Consider the following 27,983-nt stretch of genomic DNA (forward strand, 5'->3'; position numbering starts at 1 on the left):
TGCTCTATTTAGCACAGCACTTCATCTTCGAGAGTATCGAAGGAGCTTAAATACAAACTTTTGAGAGAGCATCGGGCGCGGTTCTCCGAAAAAGAATGATTGACTGTCCTGAATGACTATAGAAGAGGAGACTTGGCAGGAAGAGAGATAAGACTATTGCTAGAGTCGCTGTATACGCGAAGGATTGTTCGGACTAGAGCCATTTCGGCGTGGCTGTAGTGGATCATGGCTGAAATCCTTGCAACCTGTCGTGGAAGCCTCCAACATGAACTCACACTGTAGTCCGAGGTATCAATGTAGTCGATATATTGAGGTTGGGCCATTTCATATAGAGCAGGCGGGGTAGAGAATGCTGTAGGGGCGAACATCGAAGGAAACGTGCTCTCATGAGAGAGTGAAGCGACGACTCCAGAGCTCTTCAGAGGCAGAAAGCGGGACGGAGAGTCTTGGTATTTCTTGGACTGCATGCAATCATCGCTCATCCAGGTAGTTATCGCGTGGCGATGGAAGGTGGGGTAGGAACGGCAGGCCTAAGGCCTTATCGCGGGATTAGTCAGCGAACATTGCCAAGACTGCCTGCATTATCAGTGCCGTCTGAATATGTGCTAGGTAGCCATTGGAAGGCGGCCAACATGTCTTCGATGTCGACAGCCCTGGACTGAAATTCTTCCTTCAAGCCAGGAAATCGAAGGACACTGAAAGAATGGGTCGTCTCGAGCGGGTCGGCCGGAAGGTGCCATTGGGGCCAAGCGACTCTGCTTCGTCGCGGATCGAGGGACACGAAACCGTGGATCCTTGGTGTACTAAGCAGATGGACCTTTCACTGATGATACCCCTTCTGCCTGCGGAGTTTTGAATACGGCTATTTTGCTGGTACTGTCCATATTCTATGCTCGCATCTTCTTTGTGACGTTGGGCTGATGACTGCGCGCGCGTGCTCCGGGGAAACGTAGGAATGTATCGGATGGTCGCAGTGTACTTGATTCTGCTAAAGTTCGCTTGTAGATGTTACCGTCTCAATGATCCTATATTTGTGCCGAAGCGAAAAGCCTTTGACATTTCCTTTGGAGGGAAAGAAGCATACCACCAGGTAGCTGCAGCACAGCTTTGTGAGAACGAAATAAGGAATTGACAACGAAATTAGGAAGGAGAGAGTCGAATAGGAGAAGGAAGAGATTGAGGATTGTGACAAAGGTATAGGAAGACCACCTTGACACTGCAACGTTAAGCGTCGGAGCTCGACTCGCGATCGAAATGTCTATCCTGGATCTCTTGACTGTTTCCGGTTCATTGTTCTGCATACTTAGGGTGGTAAGACCTTGACATCTACCAGATGTCCGACATAGACGTCAACCTGCTGGGACCTAGCCATATCCAGTATGACTAAGCGAAAGAGGTCTTTCAGCTCAGGCATCCAAGCCAGGGCGGCTCAAGGAGTTTTCGAGTCCGGGTCCAGGCTGAGCACTCAAGCCCATCGGATCGGAGGTTGTCCGTCAAATGTAACACCCGCAAGCCACCACCGCCGGGGAAGCGCAGACGTCAACCGACGCCACCACAAACCATGCTTTTAGCAGATCCAGTGTCCCGGGCTGAGCAGGGACCTTAATTTTGCCGCGCGTCTCATGGCGCATCGTATCGAGATCCTCGAAGGCTTTTCCGAGCCTTTTGTTACAAGGATGTTGGCATGCCACCTGCTCTGGGTTCGGGAAGACCGCTAACCTGCGTGATAGAGGTGCAGCAACTACGCCGCAGACCGCCACTGCAGAACATACGCGGCATCTCCAAACCGCCTCATTACTCGCTAGCGGAAAATTCTTGGGCGACTGTGCCGCCGCGCGTCTATCGTCGTTCTCACTGGATGAACCAGAACCCTGATACTAGCTGAAGCTGACATTACAGCCACGAAGGCAAGTCATCCCTGGCGACGGCAGATTGATCGGAGGGTGAGCAAGCTCAGGTGCGGCAAAGGCACGCACGTCCGACCAGAAGCATGTAATTCGTAGCGAACCGGAGCCTGGTTCCACAGAAAGCCTGTAGTATTGGACGCCGTGCCCTATTGGAATTCACCCTGCAGTCCGAAGACTGATATCTCTTACTCGCATGGGCCAATCATGTGTGCATAATGTGCTCGCGATCTGGTCACTAAAGCTGGACGCGACCGAGGTTCCAGGCGACATGTCGTATCAGTGAAGCATCATTGACGAGTAGGAGCAAGAGAGACTGCAAGGGTTGGATGTTCTTGAAGCTCCCCAAGGACGAATAGGATTCTTGCAGGTGTCCGGCGTGTTCGACATGACAGACACTAAAGTCCTGCCATGATCAGCTGCCGCCACGTCTCGGGGTCACCTATGAGTGAAGAGTTGATGAATTGAGAAGCAGCGGCCAGGAACGAGGTTGAAAGTGGGTTGGGAGAAAGACGCGACGAGTGGGACGATGACCTCGGAAGATGATGCGACGCCTTGGCATGTCCGAGCGCAACTACTCCTGCGGAATCTTCGTTACTGTGTATTCGAATGCGCGCTTCCGTTGTCTCCTTTGAACACTTCATCAACCTTCCAACTCCACCCCAAACGACTGCTGATACAGCCCCGAGAAGACCGATGTTTAATCGGACTGTTCGGAGGATGCGGGCCCTCCTGCATTCCCCGCGCGATCGATGATGTAATAGCTCACATCGGCTCATTGCACGTCGGAGTGCTGAGCGAACTTAGAGTTCTTATTACACTAAGAGCATTAAGCGCTTGTATCCCGGGTTGATTCTCTTCATCTGAATCCAATATTATCTACAATGCCTCCGTCAGGTCTTGCTATTCTCATTGGGGCCGGGCCCAACACCGTACGTTTCATTGCTGAATTCGGCGATTCACGAAGCTTAAGAGTACCTCATAGGGCACTGGAATCGCTCGGATCCTCTCTCATCCATCCCACGGGAACCTTGCCGTTGCCCTTCTTGCCCGCCGACCGGAAGCCCTCAACGACGTCGTGTCCACGGTCCGGAAAGCAAGCCCAAATGCCGTCCTCGAGACCTTCCCAACGGACACATCGAAAGCGTCGCTTGAGAAGGCATTCAGAGATATAAAGGCGCATCAGAGCTTCAAAGACCTGAAACTGCATATGGCCATATACAGCATCAAGCACTCGTCTAAGAAGCCTTTTTTGGAGGAAACATATGAGGAGTTTACCGACTCCCTGGAAACATACGTCGGTGGAGCGTTTACCTTTGCACAGGAGTCGCTGAAGCGATTCTTTGCGGACCACGGCGAGACTCCGTTGTCTGAGGGAGCTCCAAAGAAAGGCGTAAGGCGACCCACCCATCCTCCCTGGTGATCTCGCTAAACCCATGCGACAGACTCTCATCTTCACCGGCACCCTTGGAGCCCTACGTTGCAGCGCGCAATTTGCGGCATATGGAGCTGGCCGCGCCTCTGTTCGCCAACTGGCACAAACACTGGCACGTGAAATGAGCGAGAATGGCGTCCACGTGGTACATACGATTGCAAATGGCGCCATTGTGGATGCTGATGGAGAAGACCAGAAGACGGGTAAGAAAATGAGCGCCGATGCCGTGGGCGAGACGTACTTATGGCTCCATCACCAAAAGCCGTGTCTTTGGACACACGAACTTGACATGCGACCCGCCTGCGAGAAGTTCTAGAAGGAATGCATGTTAACAAAATCTTTGAAATCTGACCCACCGCCCAATATCCCCCATAGTCCGTCTTCCCCTCACTACTCGTCCCATTCAATATCATCCAAGCTCCATCGCTTTCCTTCGCTCTCCATCTTTGGGTAACTAACAAGATGTCCCCGGGAGAATCGTCCTATTTCATCATCCCAGACACCGACTTCAGCAGACGAGTCTTCCAACTCGACTTTGACGCAGCCAACGACCGTCTCTCCGGGGATCAAGGCACTTGACCCTCCCGTTGTCATGGTCGTGTTTCCTGAGACCTCTGGAAGGTTTGCTTGCATTTCCCTCATATCTTGCCCCCTATCAATAGTAAGCTTCGGTAGACCCAAGAAGAATGTGCACTCACTCTTCCATTCGAATCTTTTCGATATCCACATCTCCGACCCACTTGACGTGAAATAACGAAGCGTTAAGTGGCTTCTTCCACTCCTCTGCAATATCAAACAGCATACCCATCCTCAATCCGTCTTTCTCCGGTAGGTCATCGAGAGCGATCCTCCCATTCTTTCTCTCGTTATCTGCAAACCGGCCTGGACGGATCTCTTGGTGCACCTCGACGCGGCGTACAGGAGGCACCACGGGAAACATCCTTCGCCAACTCGCATCGCGATACAGCAGGGCTTGGAGAAACTTCTCCTCCCCGCACGGAAAAACCTTATAACGGCCAATATATCCCCATGTAAATTTGGAGGCCATAAGGGGGTTGTACTTGAGTGTTCGATTCTGCCGGCTATGCCATTGGAGGAATAGACGCTCTTGGATTGGAGCAGAGGTGCTGATGATGCTGTTCCAGAAACGGTTCACGCGGTTTGCTGTGCACAAGAGCCAGCGCATCCCGTTGCTTTCGGCCTTGAGATCATTGATGTCGTTCTTCCAGCTAATCGATCGAGGTTCGTGTTCACTTGCGCCCGTCGCAGTGGTGCATAGCGCGTAGGTGTGTAGCAGGATTGACTCTGTGAGTTCTGGGATGGCAAAGACACGGGACACGCTGCTGTAAGTTTCCGCCATGGTGGATACTTCGCGCGCAGTAAAGAAAGAAGTAGGGAAAGAGTAGGCATGCCTTATATCATGGAAGGACGTGTGGGCTGTACTCGTGTTGCGGACCTCAGTTGTGCACTGCGCCACCGTCTCTTTATCGGATACGTGCCTGCGCCACACGTGCTATTCCTGAGGTCTACATTCCGCCTTACGAGGCGGTCCAGCTTGCGGCAATCGATACTTTACCTGGACTCCTTTGCGCATAGTACTGGAGTCAGGACAATCGCCAGGATGGTTCACAGGACGGCGCGATCATCCCGGCATCGTCACTCTGGGCTCCCTCTGACCTCTCACCATATACCACAAGGCCTGGCGCGGACGGGAAGATGTGATGAACATGCATGCTTGTTTCTTCGTTCAACGGTTCACCAATCTTTTCCATCTGCCGACGCACCGCAGCATCAGACGGGGATCTGCTGCTGACTCGCTATTCCAAAAGCTGCGCGTACTCGTCTTCGTAAGGCATGCTCCATTGATTAACAGTATGGAGCGCGCTCTCTTATTGGTGTGAAATAGACGAGAGTAAGGCAGGGCATCAGGACCAGGTAGACTATGAACATTGGATGAGGTTCGATCAAGCTCGCAATGGACAGTAATTGTGGGGTCCCACGTGCCAGCGCGTGGAAGTCGCGTTTGGGGCGGAGCTATGACCAACTAATATCACATCAGGGGCAGCATCAGCTTTCCTCCCAACAATCCCACGTCTCCAATTTGCATCTCATCTCCTCAGCCACGTCTTTCCGTACCTTCAATCTCCGTTAAGTGCGACCATGCCACCATCAAAGAAACAGAAAATCAGCAAGGACTCGAGCGTTCCGACTCGCGAGGACGATGCCAGCGCTTCAACGCCTCACGAGAGCAACGATGAGGGCCGCGATGTGCGTTACCCATTTTCGACTGCGTCTCTCCGCTCACATAGCTGCTGCAGGTCAAATCAATCCCTCTGCATGAATACATCTGCATCCACCGACCGCACTTCGACCTCGAAGCCGAGAACCGCACCCTAGGCGATGACGAGCTTGAAGGTGAGCTAGGTGAAAAGTACGTTAAGATCTTTGAGGAGGAGAAGGCGAGCGGAAAGATACTGCAGCCTGCGGCCGATAACAAGGAGTGGAAGTGGGTCATGATGTGGGAGAGCTGGAAGATGTTCTGCGATTGGAGGCGGAGGGCCAAGTATTGCGACCCGGATAACTTCGGCATGTACATCTGCAATGACTGGTACGGGTGGGGTTTGCAAGAATTGATGGAGAACCTGGTATGCATTTGTGCGAGGTGAGGATGCGGATAGGACTGATATCGCGCAGATGCTCAAATTCGATGCGAAGCTGAGAGCGAAGGGTGAAGATTCGTTCAAGGAGATGTGGGCTGCTATTAGCACGCTTGCTCTCTGGCTGAACGAGGATGAAATGGGCCCCTTCATCAGTAAGTTATCGCAAGCCTCACCTTTATGCTTCAGCCTCAACTCACATATTGCGCAGACAACGAAGATGGCGACAAGGTCAAGGCTCTGACCGGCCTGATGGGATGCGCTCTGCTCACCGCCCTCGCTGCACTTGAAGATGGCGGTGAACTAAAACCCGATTCCAAATTTCTCGATCTACCTCTCGTCATCAGCTCCTTCTTGGAATGGGCTCACGACCTCGATGCCTACGGTATTGACGAGGACGCTGTCGAGTGGAGGACTCATGCAGTAGCCTACTTTACCAAGGCAGGTCTGGACGTCGAGAAGGGCGTCTATGGCACCGCCAAGTTGCTAGAGATGTTGAAGGAAGATGGCGATGGCGACGGCGTGAATGCTGCTGGGAAGTCGGATAAGGACCCTTGGGGATGGGCGAAGAGGCTTAGAGCGTATAAGAGGGATCACGGTACGCCGAACATCGGTGGGTCACGCCATGACATTACCCGGATGTCACGGAAGGAGAGGGCTCAATATGCGTTCGACGGGAAGGATCCGTTGAAGGATATCTCGGCAAAGGATTTGAAGGAGGGGAATTTAGACTTCGTGTAGAGTTTTGCGCGTTGACTTGGATTTAAAGAGCTTGCAATACTAGGAGTTTGGTGTTGTATACCAGCTGCGAGTGCCTCGAAGTCTATCTGTCTTGTATGGATATACATCCAGGAAAGGACTGATCCGCAAGAGCTCATTAAGAACATGGTGAGTCCCGTTCCACCTCCCCCCACTTCACCCTCGCATAGCTCGGCTCATGGGCCTCTTAATACTGTGCTTCGTGTTGAGGCGCCCTTGGTTATGGACCCGACTCTGTAGCTGAGCCTTGACTATCAGTTTTGAGAATGGGTATTGGGTACTGACCTCTCTCTACGTCATTGTTGCCTTGCTCAACATGTTCCGAGTCTGTCTCTTCATTGCCTTCTCCTATGAGCACCTTGAGTGGCCAGAGTAAATCAACATTCATCGCCCGCTGATTCGCTCTCAGCACTGCCCCAACCGCGTCCGGACTCCATGGTGTCTCGTCTCCATCGTCTTTCCAGTAAGCCCTTCTTCTTCACGAGACCATCCACTAGCGTTTTTCTTTCAAGGGCGTAGATGTTGACGCGCTTGCGAACAGCTGATGTCTAAGGACCGGAGTACGAGTCGCTTATGGCAGTCGCGGCCCAACACCCTTCACCCCACCTGCCCACCTCGTCTCAACTACCTCACAAAACCCTTACTCATACTCATAATGGACTCAAAAAGTATTAAAGCACAGTTAACATGTACACTCCTCCGCCAGCCCTCCGAGATCCGCCTCTCCATCTACGATCACCTTACCTTGCCTCCATTCGACGGCTACGAAGAGTACGCTGGTTTCTTTGCCTGTTGTCGCCAGATCAAGGACGAGGTGGAGCGCGAGGCTGCGGTGCGGCTGACAGCGTATCTTGCGGAGATTGAGCAAGAAGCTATTGCGAAATACGAGGACCGATGGAAAGGCGAGCCGCTCACAGAACCCATCACCCTCACGGCTATAAATACATTCGAAAATCTAGAGGTTATACTCACAGTCCCGTTCCTCCTCCCGAGTCCCGGCATCGACTGGCATCGCACCTACTACTTCTATGGCTGCGTCATATATCCCGGATCGGTCAGCGCCAAGCAGAGCGCACATGAGCAGCAGCAGGATATTCACCACAACCGCGTACAGGACATGCTCGATCTGCTCGAACCATTGTACAGCCTGCACCTTTCAGGTATAACCGTGCGTATCGAAGCGGACGATGCTTCACTCGCGCGGATCCGCAACGACGACGAGCTGCTCAACAAGAAGTTCCCTAACATGAGCGTATGGTCACAAAATACAGAGGAAGGAATCTACAGGACACCATTCGGCCGCCTGATCCATCCCTACGCCACGAAGATAGACTCCCAGACGCTCCATATGCTCTTCAAATACCTCGACGACGGCGTCCCCATCAACACGACCAAAATCGCCGTGCAATGGGACTTTGCGGAAACTCCCCCCACCAGCGCAAACAGCCGAAAATACGAGCACGAGTCTAGCAATGTGAATCGGGGCCGCTCGACGACCTCCATGTTCGCCGCGGACCGCCTGACCGGCGTGGTCCTTACGGAGCTGGAAGTCGAGCAGTTTCTCTGGAATGAGAAGAAGCAGGGAGAGCGCCTTTCGACCATGATAAATAGCCGTGGCAGTGGTGGCCGCGAGCAGGCGAGGACGAGGGACTCGTTTCTGCGGAAACTGGAGAAGGCGAATAAGAGGCTGCAGGAGATGGGCGTGCTAGAGGACGAAGACGCGGATGGAGTGGCGAAGAGGACGAATTTTGACTATCGGTTAGTGGACGGGGAGTGGCGCGAGATCGTTAGGGGGGACAGTTCTGCCGCCTGAGATAGGCAGAGCAGATGGGAAGAGAGATACAAGGATCATCGCAGGGACGAAATGGCCTTGAAAAGCGCGGCTGCAGTGGAAGAAACATTGACAATTCCCATGTGCAGTCTCCCCTTCGAGGCTTCAGATCTTAGTCTGACGCTGCTCCAGCTAGAAATCCGCATAGGTAGGGCCGCGCCCCCGTCCGCAGCTGCGATGAAAGCTCCTTTGATGCAGGCCGTCGGAATCTCCGCGATGAAGCACCTCTCTTTTTGCCTCCAGATTTCCCATCTCCAAGCGCCCTGCATCTCCCCGATATGAACGGCGCGTGCAACCTACGTGAAACGTCGGCGCTATCTGGACCTTGGGTCCGGCAACACAAGCCCAAGACCATAGTGGCACGCGAAGGTCCCAGATCGCAGTTGTCGGAATGCCATGCAGATTTTGTGTGGGGACAGGCACATGCTCCTTGCTTTTCGGCGCCCGCCGATACATGCAATTACCATTATTGAAATGGTGGCTGCCCAATCGGAGGGCACCGCGAGGACTGGCATAGATATGAAGCTAGCAAACGTCAGATCTTAGCTGCGCCGATCCGAGAGCGAGACCGAACGAGCAACCGGGGGTAGCGGCAGGCAGGAAATTGGACATGAATGGAGGCCAGGAAAATACGAGAGGAAAGCAGGCTGTGCAATCAATATTGTGACGGTCCATGATGGGCTTGCGGTTGAGTAATTGCTCTGATGGAAGCGAAGAATGCACCTGGGCAGGTGTGACGTAGGGTGACCAAGCAGAACGTTGACAGAAGCCTGGGTTGCCAAGTGAACTGCAGGCACGACGGGTTAGTATGTGAGAATAATCTTTGGAGCGTTTGGTTCGACGCGGGAGCTCTGAGCTGGCGGACCATGAGTAAGCAAGTGGTTGACTAGCCAAAGGTACCAGACTTTGTGCAGCGAGCCGGCGAACTAGAGTAACAGCTCCACGTCAAGCGTTTCCTCAGACGAGTATCATCGCCGAGAACGAGCCCCCTGAGTAGGGGCGGAGAGAGATCGCGACGACCTTTCCTTTTCTCGTCTCCAATTTGCATCGCGATGTGCGACCAGGACTCAGTCAGGAACGCGCCCGTGCCCCTGAATGGCGGGACCCGGAACTCGGTCGCTAAATCGAAACAAAGACATTCATAGGCTGGAAGCAGAAGCCCTCCCGTGTCGTGTTCTCCCGCATGGCATTTTGCAATTGTTTAGCTCGATTGGCTCCCGCGTGTTCGTTGCTTTTGCGGAGCTCCGCTGAGGCGTTTTGGTCGACGATAATGGCGCTCGGGCCGCTCTCTGGCCGTCGCATCCGCATCCACCGGATAATCGCCACGATGCAGCAAAACGTTGATGAGAAGGTTGAAAATGCGCCCCTCGGAGCGGATAGTGGAGAGATCTAGCTGAGTCCGGCGATGGGAGAGTATTTGCTTGCGGTGGAGAACCGGTGCTGCGGGGTTAGCAGGGCAAGAAATCAAGCATTCATCGTCGGGCGCGTTGTTCTCATTGGCGCGTCAGAAGAAACATCGCGGGCGCGGCTGCATGAAAACTGCATGAAAAGCAGAACTTACAAGGGGGAGTAGATGTGCCGCCCGCTCGGTGGCTGTCTGAAAAAGCGTCATACCGCCGATGCCCCTCGATGCTGCATACGACTTTTGCTTTGCGCCGCTCCAACTGTCCTCGCAGTTGTGCAGCTCGAGGATGGCGATGCATGCCTTCTGGAATGCCTTGCACGTCCACTGCTGGTTTGACAGCAGCCGAACCGCGCGCCGTTCTCTCGAGTGCACGATCGTGTTGACAAACAGAGCAAGGATGGGCGGCGGCAAGGTTGAGGCCAGGCCGCATGCGGGATGGATCTAGATGATCGACGGCGCATTTGCCCAGATTGCCGACGCCATGCCCAGCCTCGTGGATGCGCATTGGACGTCAGCGCTGGATTGATATCAGCGCGACTCCACCTCCGTAGCTTGGATCGCGTTGGATAGACTAACCCGCAGAGGCTTCTGCGTTGGCAAACGCTCGCTGACGGGTCGCCGTGCGGTTGGAGCTGGAGCGGGGCGGCATGGATACTCGTAGACGGCGACCTGCACCTGCACGCTCGGCCATGTGTAACCAAGGCACACCCGGCCATGCTGGACCCATCTCCACTCTGGCCCGGCAGAAGGTGCGTTCCCTGCAGCTTCATCAAACCCCTGCCCGTAGCCCGTCCGGCCTCCTCGGACGTGAGGTGATGTAGCTTTCACACAAGCTCTCCTGAGTGCATATATTAGGTAGTGGGAACGCTCCACGAGGACGCCATTCCCCCCCTCCGTTCGCCCTCGAGTCAAGCAAGCACGAACGTTTCCTGTCCGGCGTCGCGGAGGACGGTTCGCAATCGCAGCAAGCCTATCGCCAAATACTCCGGCGTCTCGCGTGGCTTCACCGATACCGAGGGTGCCGATCGTCTGCTGCTGCTCGCTTTGCCCTGCGCTGCGCTGCGCCGAGCCTGTTCGAGGGGACATCCGTTTGCTCCTCCTTCCCACGTTGATCATTTTCCTCTTCCGGCAGCGGCACCTTCCTTCACCACCGCTGCCACGCTGCTGACGTCGTGCTGCTCCGCAAAACATAAAACCGCCCGATCCCTTCCCCGCCGTCACCGTCGCGCCTTCCACCTCCGCTCTTCTCTCCCAGCTCCAGCTCTGACGTCGCAGCTGCCTCGTCAAGATGGTGTACTCGCTCGCCTATCGGCGCCCGTCGCGCGTCTCCCACGTCTCTTCTCGCGAATCCCTCTCCGGCGCCGAGAAGACAAAGTCCATCCATGAATCTGTCCATTCTGGCAGCAGTGGCATGTCGCACGGAATCCCTGAAGCGCTTTCCTTTGACCGCATCATCGCCGGCGGCACATGCCCTGTAAGTAATGCCCCACATGCATTGAACCTTGCTCACTCGCCGCAGCCATGCACCACGCGGGACTTCATGAACTACCTCAAGTACATCGAGCTGGCTGCCGAGAACCTGCAGTTCTATCTGTGGTTCCGCAGCTACACCAAGCGCTTCAACGACCTCCCCGACAACGAGAAGGCGCTTTCACCGCCATGGACCGCGCACGATGCCGAGCAGGAGCAGGCTCGTCCAAAGCGTGTGAGCCCCGAGACTCAGGCCATCTTCAAGGGCACCGACTTCGCCAACGAGCCCAAGATCGCCGAGAACGAGAAGAACCCGTTCTTCACTCCGCCGCCCGGCACCCCGAACAGTGACCTGAAGCGCGATGGGCGATCGTCAATTGACTCCTACGACGGAAGCTTGACTTCTGGAGGCAAGACCGATCACACTCAGCGTGCTACAGGTGCGTTCGAGAGTGCGGGCCTCAAGTGGAAGCCCCGTGAGTTTGACTGACTTTTCTTTCCTCTCTAGGCTCCAACCGCTCATCGTCGACAGTATCTGTTCAGCCGTATCGTGAGGAGATTACGCGCGTCATCTCCATCTACATCGCCGATGGTGGTACCCGCCAGCTGAACCTCTCGTCCAAGGAGCGCACTGCACTACTCCATGCTCTTCAGAATACCACGCATCCGTCTGCGTTCCGCGACGTGATTTCCACTGTTGAGTGGTCCCTGCGCTGCCAGGCCCATCCCAACTTCATCCGGTGGACCATTTGCAACGGCAACCGTCCTCGCGTCGTCTTCGCTCGCGGTCTCGGCGTCGGCGGCATTGTAGGGGGCATTATCGCTGCTGTCCTCATCACACTCAGCAGCGCTGGCCGTGCCTGGCGTGTACTCTCGCTGATCGGCTTCTTCATTGGCATCTCGACGTTGATCGCCGCCTGGAAGGGAATGTGCGTCGTCCTGCACGGCATGCACCATCGTCATCTGCGACCCTGGGAACTCTTCGCTTCTGACGACGAGCCGGCCAGCTTTGACATGAAGAGCGGCTCGTACGACAGCCTGGAGTCGCACGCCTCAAGCAACAGCTACGAGGACGAGCCGTGGGTAGCCAAGTACGAGAAGCGCAACGTTATCCGCAAGGTCTTCGATCGCGAAGTCTGGATCCAGGAGCCTGCTCTTCGCCAAATCCAGGACACCATCTTCTTACAGGCTATTCTCGGCGCATTCATCATCTCCGCCGTCGCGGTCGGTATCTTCTGCGCCTTGCCCAAGGGTAATTACTTCTAGCCAGTCACATGTGCTAGGTCCTTATTTTGGATTACCCTCTCTTGTAATTTTTCTCCTTTCCTTCGCCGTATACCCGCTCCAATCCTTCGGACCCGATAATAGTCCCAACATCTCTTTTTTTTCCATTCACAGTTTACGGGCTCTCGGATCGGTCATGAACAGAATTTCCTTTCTTCGACGGGATCCAAAATATTTTCGTGTAATAATAGGGCTGGCTTACGATCATGGAAACGGGACGGAAATTCCTCTGGAGATAGGTGTTCGCGCGAATGAATGGAAAGGGTTCTCTCGCAACAGTGTGTCTTGCACTCCCCGCCGTAGTTTGTCTTTTGTGATTGTCACACCGTTTCATCCGTAGTTTATCGGATCGGTTGTGAAAGTCTCGCCTTGGCGCGTGGTCATTGATACAGGTGCAGCATTTTGGAAAGGAGTCTTTCCACTCAAAACGCAATCCCGGGCGCATCATCCTCATTTATATTCTCGACGCGAGATTTGTTGGCCTCTGGGGAGCCATGAAACACGTTGCTAATCCGTCTTCGGTGTGCTCTGCTGCGCGCATCGTACGATGAGGGCCCGTGCCCTAGGTACCCTAAGCGCTTAACCGTATGCAGTCGGATTGATTCCAGAGCAATTCCAAGGTTTGTGAGGCGGCGCGGAAGCTGCCGCATAGTTTAGTACCTGCGCGATTGTGTGAGTGGTGCTTGGGGAAGTGTGGGGTGTAGGTTTGGATTTTGGGGGAAATGCGTATGTGAGGGGATGGGTTATTGGTGGGTGAGCGGAGTAAGGTGTTAGGGTGAGTGTTTGGAGACTTGGATATTTGGGAGTAGCATGGTTCTGCTTGTTTTCTGCCTTGAGACTATGGAGCTTTCGAGCTTGTGAACTTGTATTCATGCGCGTTTGCGCGTACGAGGAGTCGCAGTAAACTCGTCTCCATTCTCAACTACTCTCGCCTTCTCCTCGCTCCGCTGGAGCCGGTAATTGAGATAATACAAGTACCTAGCAGAAGCTCTTCTGTGCTCGATTTAGTCTAGGGTACGCGTCGGCGTTAAGGTTGCGATCAGGCCGAGTTCCATCCCATGCATTGATAATCCAAATAGGCAACCCCTATTCCCCTTGCAGCTAGCTTGAGCGGTGGATAAGCACTGGAGACTTCGATCCTTCCAGTTCTCCCCGCAAACGTTGGCACGAGAGATCGTAGGCGTATACTAGGTCATTCTCGCGCGCGATGTAGTGGTCGGACCTCGGGGGCGTCTTTGTCCCGCGCTGCCAGTCTCGAAATAAAGAACGAATCAGGCCGAGCTGAATAGTTGGCTCGCTCGCTCGCTCATGCCACCATAAAAGCCCCAAACTCCGCCTAGCAAACACAAACAACCCCTCTCCGTCCCCGCAACACCAAACACTAAAAAGCTTCTACCCAAACGTGAGTAAATTCGCCACACCATGGCCTGCCCCGATTGCTTCCGCGGTGGCGCCGCAACAGGCGAACCCAAGGGCTCAATGGAGACCCTCCACGGCGTGGAAACCTACATCGCCGGCGGCGCACCACCCGGCATTGAAACCTCCGGCTCAACCATCATCTTCTACACCGACGCCTTCGGCCTGAAGCTCGTCAACAACAAGCTGCTCGCCGACGCCTACGCCATCGGCACGCACTGCCGCGTCCTGGTCCCCGACATCATCCCCGGCGGGCCCATGGACCCCGCCGTGATGCCCATCATGGACCGCGTGATGACGCCCGTCGGCCTGTTCAACGTCCCCGGCCAGCTGGCGCGCGCGTGGAGCCTCGTCCGCGCGCTGTCGTACTTCGTGCCCTTTTTCTGGCGCGCGTTTCCCAGCTACAAGGCCAGCTACGCGCCGTGCTTGGCGTATGCGCGGAAGGTGCGGGCGGGGCTGCCTGCGGGCGCGAAGATGGGCGTTGCGGGGTTCTGCTGGGGCGGGCATCAGAGCTTGAAACTGTGCACGGAGAGTGCGGCGGAAGGGGGAGGAGGGGAGCAGGGGCTGGTGGATGCGCAGTTCTGCGCGCATCCGTCTGGGCTGAAGATGCCGGATGATGTGGTGCAGCCGGTGCTAAGGTTTAAGACGCCTGTGGCGGTTGCGCATGCGCAGGAGGATTTTCAGCTGCCGACGAAGAAGGTGGAGGAGGCGGAGGCGCTGTTGAGGCAGGAGGCGGGCGATGGGCAGGGCGAGAATGGGTTTTATTATCAGATTAGGATTTACGAGGGGGTGCAGCATGGGTTTGCGGTTAGGGCGAAGCCGGGGGATGAGAAGGAGGCGAGTGGTGCGGATGAGGCGACGGTGCAGGCGATTGAGTGGTTTAAGAGATGGCTTTGAGATGGACGGGGCGGTGGAGGGTTTGGGGATGCTGGGCAGATAGTGTGAGGTGAACCGTTCTGAGATCGGATAATTATCACGGTGGAACTTTGCTGGTATTGAATTTGCGCTCTGGACTTGGGATATGTGTAGGGCTGGGCAGGAACCTAGGTATAAGGGCGTTCAGGAGCGGTGTTGGACTGCATTCTTGGTAGTCAGAACAATCGAATTGACTTTCTAAGGTGTCCTTAGTCTCGTCGCCTCCTATACCCATCAATATTGCCTATTGTCGGATGGCATACTTTATATAATCCTAAGAGGAAGTATTCAACCTTGACGATCACCCCCAGACGGCGCTACTCCACTTCCGGTTAGCCCTCACCTGCCTTCCGCGGACCTCAAGCCGGAGTGCTTCTCATGCGGGACTCCCCATTCCCCATCGCTATCTGCCAATTGATAATACCGCTGAAGCCGATGACGGAAGAAACATCCCGCACGCGAAGATAAGCCTGCCTGCAAACTAGTCCGTATCCCGGCCTGCGGATTCTCCCCGCTCAAGCCAAGGATCATCGGCTAGCCTTAGCAAGCCACCATCACCAACCTCGTCTGCAGGCGCAGCCATCACCAGTCCGCATCAGGCATCTCGCTCTGTCTCGTTATCTCAATGTTCCTTTGACTGACTAGACGCTGATATCCGTGCTAGAGATGTATAAAGCAAAGGATGAGGAGCGGATGGAGGAGCGGTGGCCCGCTGCTTCACGATGGCTGCTGGGCGATTGGCGGTCTCGGGTCTCTTGACTGCGGTTTTTGCGTCTATCTTTGTCTCTGCTGCTCCGATTGCGAAAAGGAATCCATATTCTTTCGTCTTGAGCAATCCTTACTCGGATACGATCTTTGAGCTGGGAAATGTTTCGTATCTGGCCAATACAAAGCATCCGAAAGCCGTCGTTTCGGCCAACTGCGAGCCAGCCTCCTCCGCGGTACCGATCACGGTGATCAAGACGAACGAGTCCAGTATTTCGAAGGACACGCTAGAGGGCGTTATTGCTTCGTATCTTGAGGGCGACGATGTGTTCAGCGAGGATTTCTTGGAAGGAGTGTATATCTCGTCTTCGGTGACAGCGAGTTTAGACGCATCAGCGATCGAGTATCTTGGGTCGATGAACGCCAGCTTCGTCTTCGTAGATGCGTCCATTTCTGCTGAGGGCATTTCGACCATCTCAGTTCAAGGAGCTGTTGACTTGCCCGCTGGACCATATCTGGCTTCCGTCGGCTCCGGCTCCGTGAGCTTCTCGACGGTTTATCGCTTGTATCGCGACGTGTACCGGACGTTTCTTTTCGGCGCGTATGATGCGAACGATGGAGAGGGGAATCATAATCCGCTGGGGGTCTTCCTGCCCAAGTTTTGGGACCCTATGATTCCGTGAGTGTGCCTTTTTAATGTGCTAGATCTTCGCTGACCATGGGAAAGAGTGCCATCGCGGATTTATTACTGGGGGGATGACAGGCCGCTGGCGGGCGAGCGAGTCGCTATCAAAGACCTTTACGATGTGAAGGGCCTCCAGACTTCCGCCGGCAGCCAGGCGTGGGCGTACATCACGCCTGTTTCTGACGGCACGGCTCCTTCGGTCCAGCAGATCCTCGATCTAGGCGGCGTCGTGGTCGGGAAGCAAAAGCTGGCTCAATTTGCCTCTGGAGCTAATCCGTGGGAATGGCAGGACGAACACTATCCTTTTAATCCACGAGGAGATGGCTGGCTCACGTGCTCTGCATCTTCGTCCGGGGGTGGATGCTCGATTGCTGCGTACGACTGGTTGGATTATGCTATTGGGAGTGATACTGGCTCATCGATGAGGAGACCAGCTGCTGTCTCTGGTACTTATGGGTGAGTCGTTTAACCGCGTTGACTGAGAGTGATGCTTACGCTTCGCAGTCAGCGACCCAGCCAAGGCATGATGTCTCTCGAGCGCGTCATTCCCCTCGGAGGTGCCACAGACACGGCAGGCGTCTTCTCCCGCGATCCATACAAGTGGATCAAGTTCGCGAAGAACTGGTACGCGCCTCAGCTCCACCAAGAAGTCTCCATCACCGGTCTTTCTCCACTCCAGGTCCCAGATAGCGATGCCTTCCCGAAGACCATCCTGTATCCCACAGACTATCTCCCTTTGAACAACTCTGCCGCGGAGCCCATCCTACAAGACTTCATCGCAAACATGTCCCGCATATTCAACATGACAGTCAAGGAGTTCAACTTCACCGCAACCGTGCAGAACTGGACCGATCCAATTGCCAGCAACCTCACCACCCTGACCCGAGCCACGGGCGTCATCAACAGCTGGACGCAGTGGAGCGTTGTCGCGAAGCCGCTTATCACGGCCTGGAAAGCGCTTTTCGACGGCCGCTTTCCGCCTATCGATCCAGCGCGCCGACCGGGTTGGATCGCCTTCAACGAATCTGTATACAACCAAGCGACCTACGATGCGGCCCTGCAGACCAAGAATCTCGGTGTGGAATGGTATGAGCGCGAACTGCAGTACAGCACGCCTGAGTCGTGCTCCGAGTCGGTGATGCTGTACGATATCGGCACTGGCGGCAAGGTATGTAGATCTCACATTACCTTGAAAAAGCCCATCCTGGACGCCTGTAGGGAATGCGTGTAGCCAAAGAGATGCCGAGCTAATCCCCGCATTCCCCTATACTTCACTGCATCTGCTAACCCTCACACGCTCACAGCCTTCATACCGCGAGGAATCCCTAAACGAGTCCCCCGACGCCTCGTACCTCGCCGTGCTCCCCAAAACCGCAAAGATCACGGGCGCGAATATATGTCCTATTTTCGGTTGCGCCGACTTCACGGTGCCGATTGGCCAAGTATCGTACAATAGCAGTGTGACGTTGCACGAAGAGATGGTGCCGGTGACGATTGGATTGGTGGTGAAGAGGGGTTGTGACTTTGTGCTGTATAATATGATTGAGAGGCTGGCTGATGAGGGGGCTTTGAGGGCTGTTAAGGCGGGGAGGGCGGCTTTTTAGTGGGGTGGTGGATGTGTAGAAGAAGAATGAAAGCATTGAGAAATCTGCAGGTTGGCCGAAGCTGGAGATACCTAACATCTCACAACAGCTTGAACACTAGAGACTCCTCGCATACCACGAGGAAACAGCCCACACAGAATACCAGCGTCTAATTCGCCCTGTCTGCCATGTGGCAGCAGCTCCGTCACCGGCTGGCGGCCACCGGCCGCAGAGTCACCCTTATCCTCACTGAGTTCCTGAGCCGGTTGGCGGTCTCCCAGCTGCAGATGCTTGATCTTTGTCCCCGCTGGTCTCTGCATCCCACTGACGGCTGGCAGGCAGAGCTTGCTTTTTCTTCTTCTCGGTGTCATTCATTCCTCGGTTGATGCCGCTGTTCACTGGATCTGGCCCGTTGTAGCGCGTGTTTTTGGAGGTGCCGACGGCTGCGGGATGCTGCCTAGTTGGGAATGGCGGGCGCCACCGGACGGGCCTTGGTGCTCTTCTTGGCTGAGCGCTACATCGCTGTGGAGGTTGCTGGGTGGCAGTGGTCGCCATGTAGATGTAGGTGTTGGTGGATGGTAGATGCTTGCTAACAGCCGGTAGTAGAATTGAAGACGGCTCAGTCGAACGCTGTCGCGAGGAAGATGTGGATGCTGAGAAAGGAAGCTGAGACGGTGGGGAGGGGATCATTGATAAGTGAGTCTGAATGGTAAATAAGTATGATCCCGGATTCATTGGTCAAGAGGCTGCTGCCGTTCCCTTTCACCGTTCGCATCTGGCTCTTCTTGCGCACGAAATTGCGTCCGTCCCACTGTGACGCCCGTACTTGCTTCGAAGTTCTAGCGGGCGCAGACGCAAGCTCCTCACGCTGCTTCGATAATCAGGCGGGCGCGATGCATATCTGACCGGGCAGTGGATAGGGATCTGAAGACCACCAGGCTCATATCCGCAGAGGCCGATTAATTGACAGCTCGAGAATGCAGAAGTGACATACAGGCGATACCGATGCTCCGAGCCTGGGCTAACGCCAGAACTGTCATTCAGTACGACTGCCAGTCAGAATGGGAGAGGAAGGATGATACCGACGGCTTGCAATGAAGGCGCCAGCCAGAAGTGCTGATACAGTACTACTTCTCTCGAGTGCACCAGGGAACAACACCGACCTTGTCATTGCCTTTAGACTTCCCCAGCCTTTGAATCTCATCAGGCCAATTGCATGAGCCTAGTTTCTAAGACACTTCGCCCAAAGCGATCATTGCCAACCCACATGCACAAAACGACCACCTGAACTGGACGAGGAGATGTCGTCGATAGTTTGAGAGCCGGGACCGTTCCGCACCTAAGGCATTAAAAGGGGAGCGTATATTCATTGCGGTCATTCCAACGCGGTTGGCCCTGCAATTGCACTTCTCTGGACTCCTCAACTGGCCAAAGGTGTGTATGCCCGGATGTCCGTGTTGCAATGCCGCTATTGAAAGAGACCGGACGGCTCCAATGGTGATGATGATGCAAGACCGTCACTGAGTCTGCCTGTGGCATCAAGCACCATTTCAGTCTCCTTCGACAACACGTCGAGATACAAAAAGTCACGAAGGTCGTTCGACCGGCTGGAGAGGTGTTTGTCCGTCCGGGCTTTCTCAGTTTGACATAGATTGCTTAGTAATCCCCGCATCCACAACTGTGGCCTCCGCGCACCTCGTTCCCTGACTCACTCACCATCCCATCTCGAGTGCGACAACTTGATTTCGGATCCATCTTCACACTCAATGGCCTTTTGTACCCTGTGAGTGATACTCAGTCTCTCAAGCTGCCATCGCTTTCGGTGTGCTCGCCTACCCCTGGCGGCCGCGATCGACGTCGAAGTGCAATTAAAGTTGTGGCTCCTGCCTGCGGGCGAAAGCTCAACGCCCCGCAACAACCAACAAGACCCCGCGGAGTTTATCACTCACGGCTAATATATATAAAAATCTCCTTCTAGGCAATCCCTTGGGTTACACATGGAGCTCTTGGACCAATGGCGTGCAATACGGCGCCCGGGTTCCCCGGATTCTGTCCTACTTCAGCCGCTTGCGGCTTGTTGAAGAATCGAACAATATCGACATATTAAACACCCTTCCATTTCACCAACCCCCCTGAGCTGGGGTGCTCAGCATGGTTCATACGCCTTCATTGCGCGTGGATGCGTCTAGAAAGGAATGCGGCGAGCGAACTCATTTTTGGGGATCTGCGCACCTTTGGCGTAAGAGAGAAGGCATGCTGGATGCCAGCTTCCTTGCACATCCGCTGCCTGGTCATATCTGATTCCGGGAAGACACAAGCATGTTCCCATGTTCCTCCACTGCGCTTCGACGCCGTTCCGAGGCCTGCAATTATGCCCGCCATGTTCGCTTCCTCCCGCCGCCTTCACGTTGCGCCTATCTTTGATGCCCTGTTCCTCGAGAGGATCTTCGAATGAGAGGCGCACTGCCCTCTTCTGGACCTCCACATAGGAAGGCTTGCCATCCTGCTGCAACCGACCTACACGTTGTCGCATCAATGTCTCCCCAATTCAGACTCCGAATACTTCTCTGGCGCCCCACATTGTCCAGATGATCCGGCAGTGTCTCCATGAAAGCTCCTGAACGGCAGCCCAACCGATATCCTACCTTCAGATGTCCAGCATACCTCCAAGTACTGCGAGGCCTAGAAACCAAAGATTTATAAGTAGCCAGGATTTCCAAGACCAGGCGCAGAACCAAGGAGCGCATGTTCTCTGCATGGAAGATGCACTATTACATTCGTTGATTCCCAAACACTTCTGTAGACCGGTTCGGCCTTGGACGTGGGTTACTGATGATAGGTCTAGGTGCAAATCAACCGCCACACGGGAGCATGCCAAACCTTCGGATTCAGATTCGAGCAATGATAATTCCGGTTCGCGTTACACAGAGCGGTCGGGCATGCGGCTGACCAGGGTGTGCTATATTGATATTGATGTTCTCTAGAGTACCTGTATCAATTCGACGATCACAGATCCCGGCATTTACCCCTGAGCACGCTCCTCGTCCCACATTGCGTCGTACCCGTTCCTTCCGAGTTTTCAGTGTGTGGAAGCCTAACCCATGTAACGTAAACAGCGGACCTCATACGCCCAACTAGCATGCTTCGTCTATCGCTTTGCTTAGCTCCGGGTTGGCGTTTTCTTATCGCATTTCATATCTTCATGGGTATCGGCATTGAAGACCGTGCTCCACTCAGAAGTACCTCGATATAAGTCCGGGTTCTCCACCCTCACCCGCCCGCGCTCACTTCGACTTTACCATCCCGCCATCAATATCGCCCACTGGACGAACGATCGCCATGCAGTGGAACTCCCTCGTTGCTCTAGCCCTTGTGGCGCCAAGCCATGCGTTGATTCGCTTTGGATGCTCGCAGCTCGTTGTCGACCGTCTTGATCCTTTGGTCAACCCTGGTGTAGAGCCGTCTCCCCATCTTCATCAGATCATTGGTGGTGTACGTGTAACGCATAGACCTTGTGGACGGCTACTGACTCTCACAGAACTCCTTCAACACTAGCATGTACCCTGAGAACCATGACCCTCCTAAAATGTCAACCTGCACCACGTGCCAACCATCAGGTGAGCTTCGATGGACAGTCATTCTGCTGGACCAACCTAACGGCTCCCTCAAGACGATTTCTCCAACTACTGGACAGCAGCTCTATACTTCCGCGCTCGTAATGGTACCTACCGGCGTGTTCCGCAGAAGGGCAATGTTGGGTTCGAGGCCCAGAACGGCGGAATGACGGTCTACTACATGCAAAACCAGCTGGCCGATTATGCACAGAAGTCGAAAGTCAAGGCCTTCCAGCCAGTCAGTGCAGAAAGCGAAGCAAACCTGGCGCAGGCTGACATCACCGCAGGGCTTCCGTATGCTTATCGGATCTCCGCTGGCAGGCACGAAGCAGGAGGCCGACAAGTACCCGCAGCTTACCTACACCTGCCTGCAAGATATGAACACTCGCTTCCCTGAGACGAAAGCCTTCCCGACCAAGCCATGCCCCGCCGGCATCATGGTCAACCTCCGTTTCCCGACGTGAGTGTATGCGATCAGAAAGACCGGGCAGTCAGTCGCTGACGAAATTGTAGTTGCTGGAATGGCGTTGACCTCGACTCTCCCGACCACATCTCCCACATGTCCTATCCTGCAAGCGGCACCTTCGAATCGCAAGGACCCTGCCCATCCACGCATCCGGTCAGAATGCCCCAGCTCATGTACGAGGTGATCTTCGAGACCAAGGACTTCAACTCCAAGGAGATGTGGCCGGAAGACGGCAGCCAGCCCTTTGAATGGTCGTTCAGTGACACGTAAGTACTCAAACCATCTTCCTTCCCCTATTGATTGCGCTGACGTTGTTTGCAGTACTGGCTACGGCAACCACGGCGACTACGTGTTCGGCTGGAAGGACGACTCGCTGCAGCAGATTATGGACGAGGAGTGCTACGTGAACTGCAAGACCATGAAGACGCAGTCCTTCGAAGCCATGAACGCGTGCTCTGTTCCCAAGAAGGTTGACGAGGATGTTGGTGACACTAACTGTAAGTTTCGCACTTGTCGCGCTCTCAATGTGCGCGTCCTTCTAACCATACCACAGGGATTGAAGCGATTCCGGGGCAACACTCAGGGATGCCGCCTATGTAGATGCGAGCGGTATTGACATTCCGGTCCCGACTTTTCACAGCTCCGTTCTCACCAACTACTGTCGGTGTAGGTATCCCGCGTATAGAATCTAGAACAGTAAGATGATAGGTCTTCCCATTTTCATTTTCGCCTTCCCAAGCTGAAACCGTTCCGTCCAACGATTCCTCCATCATCATACAGTGGCCATGTCCCGATCTTTTTCTCCGTCTGCCGCAATGCCCAGCATCCAACTTTCCCCATCTGGTAATCCCATACACCCCTGTCCCGCGCACGCTCCCCACCCCTGCCGTTCATATATCTACATACTTTACACTTCATCTCCGATCCCCTTCCAGAGCCCGGCCCCACAAGCCACTCCAATCCACTCCGGAACCCCACATGCAATATTACATTCCTGCTTCTCCTTTCCAGTCTCCCTCACATAATACCATCACTATTCTCCCCAACGATACGCCACAGTGGAAGTGACAGAGCCCACTCATTCCTAACTGGAATCCCGATCCGAAATGCTTGGGCGGAGAAATGTCGCGAGTATTTACCGGTTTGAGCGGGATTCGGGCTGAGGTTGGGGCGTGCGTGGGAGGCGTAACTGGTGCACTGCGGCGCACGCTGTGAAGCGGGTGAAGTAAGAGTGCATGGCTGCTGTTGGCGTAGGACGGGTCCTGCTACCTACTGGCACGTTAGAGCACATCATCGCGGATAACCCCGCTGCCACATCAGTAGAGGCGTCTTCCGTCGCGTTTTTACGTGTTTCGCTGCAGATACCACTCAGCGGGAAGCTATAGCTCTCGGCGAAAGAATTCACACCTGTATGAGAAGATCACGAGGTAGATGGAGTGAACCTAGGAGGAATGAAGTTAGTTCCTCAGACTCGAATACCAACAGTGCTGGGGCTATCGCAGGGATATCACGATACCATAACATCACTCATGTGCGCTAATTATTGAAGAGCTTGACAGTCTTGCATTATGCTCCCAACCCAAGACTCGCTGATAGTGCGACTAAGACTGGCGTCAACAACCAATCGCCCATGCCACCGCACTCTCCGAAGAATGTATGCAGCCCACTATCATGTTATACCCGCGAGTGATATCATGGGAACCCATCAGTCCGCTTGAAGTCCCACAAAACAATGGAAAGACCTTTCCGAGAAGCACCACCCGGGAGCCCGATGCCCCAGTGCAGAACTAGCAACCGAAAGGCGCCGAGCTCATGCCCGCGACCTCGCAGAATCCGACCGATCATGAGAAGAAGGGCGACTTCGCTTTGGCATCTGGGTTACCGAAATCTATCGGATCTTGCTCATTTTCAAGAAGCGTCGTTAGACCGGGGTGTTTCTGAGGACCGTCAATAAACTCGCTCAACTCGGCAGAGGAGATGTTCGGGACCTGCTTCCTGCCGCTCTCGCTCCAAATGCCCTCCGCCAAAAGTTTGCCATAAGAAGCTGTCTTCTCTTTAGCAAAAGTCTGGAGCTCCCGCATGAAGCTCTCGGCTGCTTTCTGCGAGAGAGTTAGTTCAGTTCGACCGGAATAGGATATGATAGTCCATACAGTATAGAGGAGGCGACTGGAGAGTGGTGTGAATAGAGGGTGCACGCACCTTCTTTTCACCCCCACTTGCTTCTTCAGCGGCCTTTTCGGATCGTGTGTCGTCTTGAACGAGACGCAGAACATCGTCTTGTGCACCGCGTAGGGTGTAGTACGATCCCGGTTGATTGGACGCATGCTTATAAGCATCGATCTGACTCAGCTGATCGTGGAACGCATCAGCTTCGGCGTCTTGCTTGCTCGGCTGCTCCTCCGGTTTGTCGGCCACCTTGTTGGAAGCTTTCTTCTTCTTCTTTTTCTTCTTCTTTGCCGCTTCCGACGGTGCTGGACCCAGGGTAGTAGGAGTCTGCATGGGCGTGTGGAATTCCGCGGCAGTAGGGCTAGCTGACATTGGCGGAGGGCTCGGTCCCCGTAGCGTGGAGGAGCTTGCTATGGACACTGTGTCCTGCGGCTTCGCGCTATGAAATGGACCTTGCAGAAAGCATTAGTCTCAGCATTTGTGAATCTACATCTCATCCAACTCACCTTTCTTATCTGTCTCTCGGGAATCTTTTGCAGGCTCCGTCGGGCTAGGGGTGCCTGATGACGGTGTTTTCGTGGTGAAGGCTGTGTGAAGCGGCGAGCTTGTGCTAGAGGTAGAGGTCTTGCGTTGGAGGAGGTCTAGATTCGGAACAGCAATCTTAGCCCGAGCTGCCTTTGTCTTCTTTGCGGGTTCTTGAGCGTCATGGGTTAGTTCTGATGGCTCCATCAAATCTAGCTTCGACGTTGGCGGACCGGCGGTACCTGCGGCCGCGTCGGCCACCGCGTCGGCCACCGCGTCCTCACAAGACCGCGCAGGAGCTGAAGATAGAGCGTCGTGCGGATGTTCCTGCTTGGCCGTCTGAGCCAATGACACTTGGTGAACTTCCGGCTTCTGAGTCACTGTCACGAGCTTACCAGGGGAACGGGCGTCTTTACCTGATCGCTGTCCAATATCCGCACCGTCTATGCTGACAGTCTCTCCGTCCTTCGTGTCCTTGAGGGCGCCATCAGCAGCATTGCTGGCTTCAACAACGCTCGCCGCGGTTGCATTGATATCAGCGTCGGCTACGACATTGGCTTTCGACGAGCTACCAGATGTGTCCTGACTAGGTTGAAGCTCGGCTTTAGTCACTTCAGCCTCATCCGGTATCGCTGTAACCGGAGTAGCTTTCTCGACTATGACCTTCTCCTTTCCCTTCTTCTTCTCTTTCTTTTTGGCATCCCTCTCCTTTTTTGTCTGGCCCTTGCTGGGCTTCGCAAAGGGATGGAGAGACTGAGTTTGCTTAGCTCCATGCACCTTTGCTGCCTCTGCGGTCGGCTTGACCTGGGCAGTCATGGGCTTGGGCTGTCCCTGCTGGGATGCAGTAGAATCCAGCTCCGTAGATTCATTCTTTTGAGCACCCAACTCCGCCACCGTTCCTACAGCTCCAGAATGAAGAGGTTCTTGTGTACCGAGACCAGACTCTTGTTCATCCCCTTTGACGACGGGCACGAGTCGGCCCTGCTGCTCGTGCTTTCCAGTGTCGGACTGCGACTCCTGGGCGGAGTGGAAGCTCAGATCATTCTTTTGCTCGTCATCGGATATTGTCTCCTCTCGGGGACGAGAATGGACCCCCGTATCTTTAGGTTGGACATCGTCAACGGGCTTAATCACATCAACCGCGTCTTTTCCTTTTACCACACCCTCGCCGGAACGTGTCGGACTGTCTACCCGAGGTGATGCGCCGATCGTAACGGATGACTGAGGTGGCACCGGAGGGTCAACTGCAGCTACCGTCTCTACTATCTTTTCAGCTTCGTTCGAAACCTTCTTCTGTCGGCCGCTGGTAGTATCTTTTGATTCGGCTTTTTCATGGATTTCGTCGAGCTCGCCGATCGTATCCGAGGCGCTCACAAGCACGACGGAGTCCCTTTTGATAGCACTGGCCACTCGCACTTCAGGCACTTCACCAAGTTGCGGAGAGACATCCTCTGCGATTGTACCCGCCGCAGCGGTCGACGTGGGCTGTTCTGGGACCAAGTCAAGCTCAGTTGCATCGCGCTCTAGATCTTTATCGAGTGGCGAGCCTCCACCCAAGATCTCCGCCTTGGTCTCGGACGACTTCTTAGCCTTTCGCATTTCAGGGCTTCCGCTGGCAGCAGCATATTCCTGCTGCTGTTGGCGAACACTGTTGGGCAGGTCGCTCCTAGCGTCCTGCGGCGAGTACTGCACTGACAGCTTGTGTATAGCGGGGTTGTCTACAGCGCTCGGGGCCCCGTAGGAGGGCGTGCGCGCAACACCATGAGCATAAGGGTTCGACACCTGGCGTTCTCGGGAAGGCATGCTCGGGTCCGGCAGCATGAAGTATCGTCTAGGGACTCTAACGGACAGTCGCCTATTACGGTAACGCATGCCGTCGACTTTGAGGGCTTTTCGCGCGTCGGCGGTGGTCAAAAAACTAGAATTGTCAGCTTGCCGCATTAAATAACGAACGAGATTGGGACGAGTATCGAGCAAGCACTGCGGACAAGGGGGAAGGGAAGTACAGGGACTTACTGAACGAAGGCATGACTGTTTTTCACAAAAACAGCCTTGGCCGGGACACTGACTGCATTGTAGAAAAAGTCGCGGAGCTCCTGCTCGCTAACGTCGACTGGCAACTCGCCGACCCAAAGCTCGCCGACAGAATCATTGTTCGGGCCGATCCAGTCCTCACCACAGCCACCCTCCTTATCGTTGACGACGGCTAGGTTCAATTGCGTGTACGAAAGTTTCTGAGACGGCACGTCCGTATAGTGACCGTTGTGCATGAGGCTAGGGTCTCCTCGGTCGGGGTTGTACTGCCCATAGCTGGAACGATTGTACGAGCCGACAGAAATCTTTCGGCCACGTCCTGTAGGGTTCGAGAAGCTGTTTCGACTAGTCTTCTTGCCGTTGGTCTGCGGTGGGATCGTGGCAAAGTCAGCCTTGTCGGGTCGCTCCGCACCGTAGGGATTGTATAGTCCCGTCTGCTTGTATGCCTGGCTCCCACGCCGACCCATCCCGCTGCGAGGATCCGCACCTCTACCTGGCGGGTACTGCATGCTGTTGGTCATATCACCGAAAGGCATACCGCGCGGGCCGACGCCAGCACCACCGGAAAGCAATGACTGATAAGCGGGGTCCATTGCTGGCGCAAACGGCGGGGCCTGCTGGGCCATCATGCTCTGTTGCATCATCGAAGTGTACGGAGCCATGGAGGCATTTGGCGGAAACTGTGCCATGGGGTTCAGAGGGTTCATCATGCCAGGCCCCATCGGCATTAGTGAAGCAAAACGTGGCGACTGACCGGCAGACATAGGGCCGGATGGTTGTCGAAAGTGCGGGCCAGAGGGCATGCGAATATTGTCGACCCAACCGTGGGGCGACTGCTGCTGATTGTAAGTGCCCGACCCTGATCGCGCGGGCCTGTTCTTCGGATTTCGCAGCGATCCGTTCATATGCTGAGGCACCATGGAGGTTGGATCTGCCATTCCAAGTGTAGCTGGGTGGTTCGGGTAGCCCCTCGGGGTCTGAGATGCCATGAAGGACGGCGTTCGAGTTGGGAGACCAGGAGCAGGCGGAGCGAACATCGCCGAGGGAACAGCGGCTGGTTGTGCGGGAGGCTGTCTAGCTGCCGCCATATCTAGATAAATTTGTCAGTTTACGTGGACGAAATGAGGGGATC

At 54.8% G+C, this 27,983-nt stretch overlaps 11 protein-coding genes across 11 annotated transcripts; 7 read left to right on the forward strand and 4 right to left on the reverse strand.

Moving 5' to 3' along the window:
* The first annotated feature begins 2,700 nt into the window (after nucleotides 1-2,700).
* Nucleotides 2,701-3,695, forward strand: BU26DRAFT_513984 (NAD(P)-binding protein). The gene is made up of 3 exons (XM_033827728.1): nucleotides 2,701-2,836; nucleotides 2,890-3,297; nucleotides 3,350-3,695. The coding sequence occupies exons 1-3, from the start codon at nucleotides 2,789-2,791 to the stop codon at nucleotides 3,653-3,655; spliced, it is 762 nt and encodes a 253-aa protein (XP_033692285.1). The 5' UTR covers nucleotides 2,701-2,788; the 3' UTR covers nucleotides 3,656-3,695.
* Nucleotides 3,696-3,844: 149 nt separating this feature from the next.
* BU26DRAFT_40374 (uncharacterized protein) lies at nucleotides 3,845-4,780 on the reverse strand. Its single transcript, XM_033822831.1, has one exon. It carries the CDS (start codon nucleotides 4,697-4,699, stop codon nucleotides 4,034-4,036), a length of 666 nt encoding a protein of 221 aa, XP_033692286.1. The 5' UTR covers nucleotides 4,700-4,780; the 3' UTR covers nucleotides 3,845-4,033.
* A 542-nt stretch (nucleotides 4,781-5,322) lies between these two features.
* On the forward strand, nucleotides 5,323-6,800 carry BU26DRAFT_513986 (uncharacterized protein). The gene is made up of 4 exons (XM_033827729.1): nucleotides 5,323-5,607; nucleotides 5,658-5,984; nucleotides 6,034-6,151; nucleotides 6,208-6,800. The coding sequence occupies exons 1-4, from the start codon at nucleotides 5,500-5,502 to the stop codon at nucleotides 6,735-6,737; spliced, it is 1,083 nt and encodes a 360-aa protein (XP_033692287.1). The 5' UTR covers nucleotides 5,323-5,499; the 3' UTR covers nucleotides 6,738-6,800.
* A 179-nt stretch (nucleotides 6,801-6,979) lies between these two features.
* BU26DRAFT_40416 (uncharacterized protein) lies at nucleotides 6,980-8,643 on the forward strand. The gene is made up of 2 exons (XM_033822836.1): nucleotides 6,980-7,218; nucleotides 7,297-8,643. Exon 2 carries the CDS (start codon nucleotides 7,300-7,302, stop codon nucleotides 8,566-8,568), a length of 1,269 nt encoding a protein of 422 aa, XP_033692288.1. The 5' UTR covers nucleotides 6,980-7,218; nucleotides 7,297-7,299; the 3' UTR covers nucleotides 8,569-8,643.
* A 977-nt stretch (nucleotides 8,644-9,620) lies between these two features.
* On the reverse strand, nucleotides 9,621-11,020 carry BU26DRAFT_40534 (uncharacterized protein). Its single transcript, XM_033822852.1, has 3 exons — nucleotides 10,517-11,020; nucleotides 10,148-10,464; nucleotides 9,621-10,026 (listed from the first exon to the last, which is right to left on the reverse strand). The coding sequence occupies exons 1-3, from the start codon at nucleotides 10,759-10,761 to the stop codon at nucleotides 9,788-9,790; spliced, it is 801 nt and encodes a 266-aa protein (XP_033692289.1). The 5' UTR covers nucleotides 10,762-11,020; the 3' UTR covers nucleotides 9,621-9,787.
* Nucleotides 11,021-11,279: 259 nt separating this feature from the next.
* BU26DRAFT_414227 (uncharacterized protein) lies at nucleotides 11,280-12,727 on the forward strand (the record flags this gene model as incomplete). Its single annotated transcript, XM_033823057.1, has 3 exons — nucleotides 11,280-11,465; nucleotides 11,511-11,937; nucleotides 11,970-12,727. 3 exons carry the CDS (start codon nucleotides 11,280-11,282, stop codon nucleotides 12,725-12,727), a joined length of 1,371 nt encoding a protein of 456 aa, XP_033692290.1.
* Nucleotides 12,728-13,910: 1,183 nt separating this feature from the next.
* On the forward strand, nucleotides 13,911-15,288 carry BU26DRAFT_513990 (uncharacterized protein). The gene has a single exon (XM_033827730.1). It carries the CDS (start codon nucleotides 14,168-14,170, stop codon nucleotides 15,056-15,058), a length of 891 nt encoding a protein of 296 aa, XP_033692291.1. The 5' UTR covers nucleotides 13,911-14,167; the 3' UTR covers nucleotides 15,059-15,288.
* A 258-nt stretch (nucleotides 15,289-15,546) lies between these two features.
* On the forward strand, nucleotides 15,547-18,070 carry BU26DRAFT_599810 (amidase family protein; the record flags this gene model as incomplete). The annotated part of the gene is made up of 4 exons (XM_033835124.1): nucleotides 15,547-16,439; nucleotides 16,509-16,922; nucleotides 16,971-17,634; nucleotides 17,771-18,070. The coding sequence occupies exons 1-4, from the start codon at nucleotides 15,799-15,801 to the stop codon at nucleotides 18,068-18,070; spliced, it is 2,019 nt and encodes a 672-aa protein (XP_033692292.1). The 5' UTR covers nucleotides 15,547-15,798.
* A 225-nt stretch (nucleotides 18,071-18,295) lies between these two features.
* BU26DRAFT_499810 (uncharacterized protein) lies at nucleotides 18,296-18,784 on the reverse strand (the record flags this gene model as incomplete). The annotated part of the gene is made up of 1 exon (XM_033826436.1): nucleotides 18,296-18,784. One exon carries the CDS (start codon nucleotides 18,782-18,784, stop codon nucleotides 18,296-18,298), a length of 489 nt encoding a protein of 162 aa, XP_033692293.1.
* A 2,507-nt stretch (nucleotides 18,785-21,291) lies between these two features.
* On the forward strand, nucleotides 21,292-22,821 carry BU26DRAFT_474104 (uncharacterized protein). Its single transcript, XM_033825488.1, has 7 exons — nucleotides 21,292-21,541; nucleotides 21,588-21,666; nucleotides 21,720-21,901; nucleotides 21,951-22,123; nucleotides 22,177-22,395; nucleotides 22,451-22,626; nucleotides 22,683-22,821. The coding sequence occupies exons 1-7, from the start codon at nucleotides 21,389-21,391 to the stop codon at nucleotides 22,727-22,729; spliced, it is 1,029 nt and encodes a 342-aa protein (XP_033692294.1). The 5' UTR covers nucleotides 21,292-21,388; the 3' UTR covers nucleotides 22,730-22,821.
* Nucleotides 22,822-24,154: 1,333 nt separating this feature from the next.
* BU26DRAFT_40599 (uncharacterized protein) lies at nucleotides 24,155-27,977 on the reverse strand. Its single transcript, XM_033822863.1, has 4 exons — nucleotides 26,834-27,977; nucleotides 24,802-26,735; nucleotides 24,280-24,747; nucleotides 24,155-24,228 (listed from the first exon to the last, which is right to left on the reverse strand). Coding segments are annotated over exons 1-4 (3,510 nt in total). The 5' UTR covers nucleotides 27,940-27,977; the 3' UTR covers nucleotides 24,155-24,226.
* Between the last annotated feature and the right edge of the window lie 6 nt (nucleotides 27,978-27,983).

The sequence above is a fragment of the Trematosphaeria pertusa genome (genome assembly GCF_010094035.1).
Source record: "Trematosphaeria pertusa strain CBS 122368 unplaced genomic scaffold BU26scaffold_1, whole genome shotgun sequence".
Taxonomy (NCBI): Eukaryota; Fungi; Ascomycota; class Dothideomycetes; order Pleosporales; family Trematosphaeriaceae; genus Trematosphaeria; species Trematosphaeria pertusa.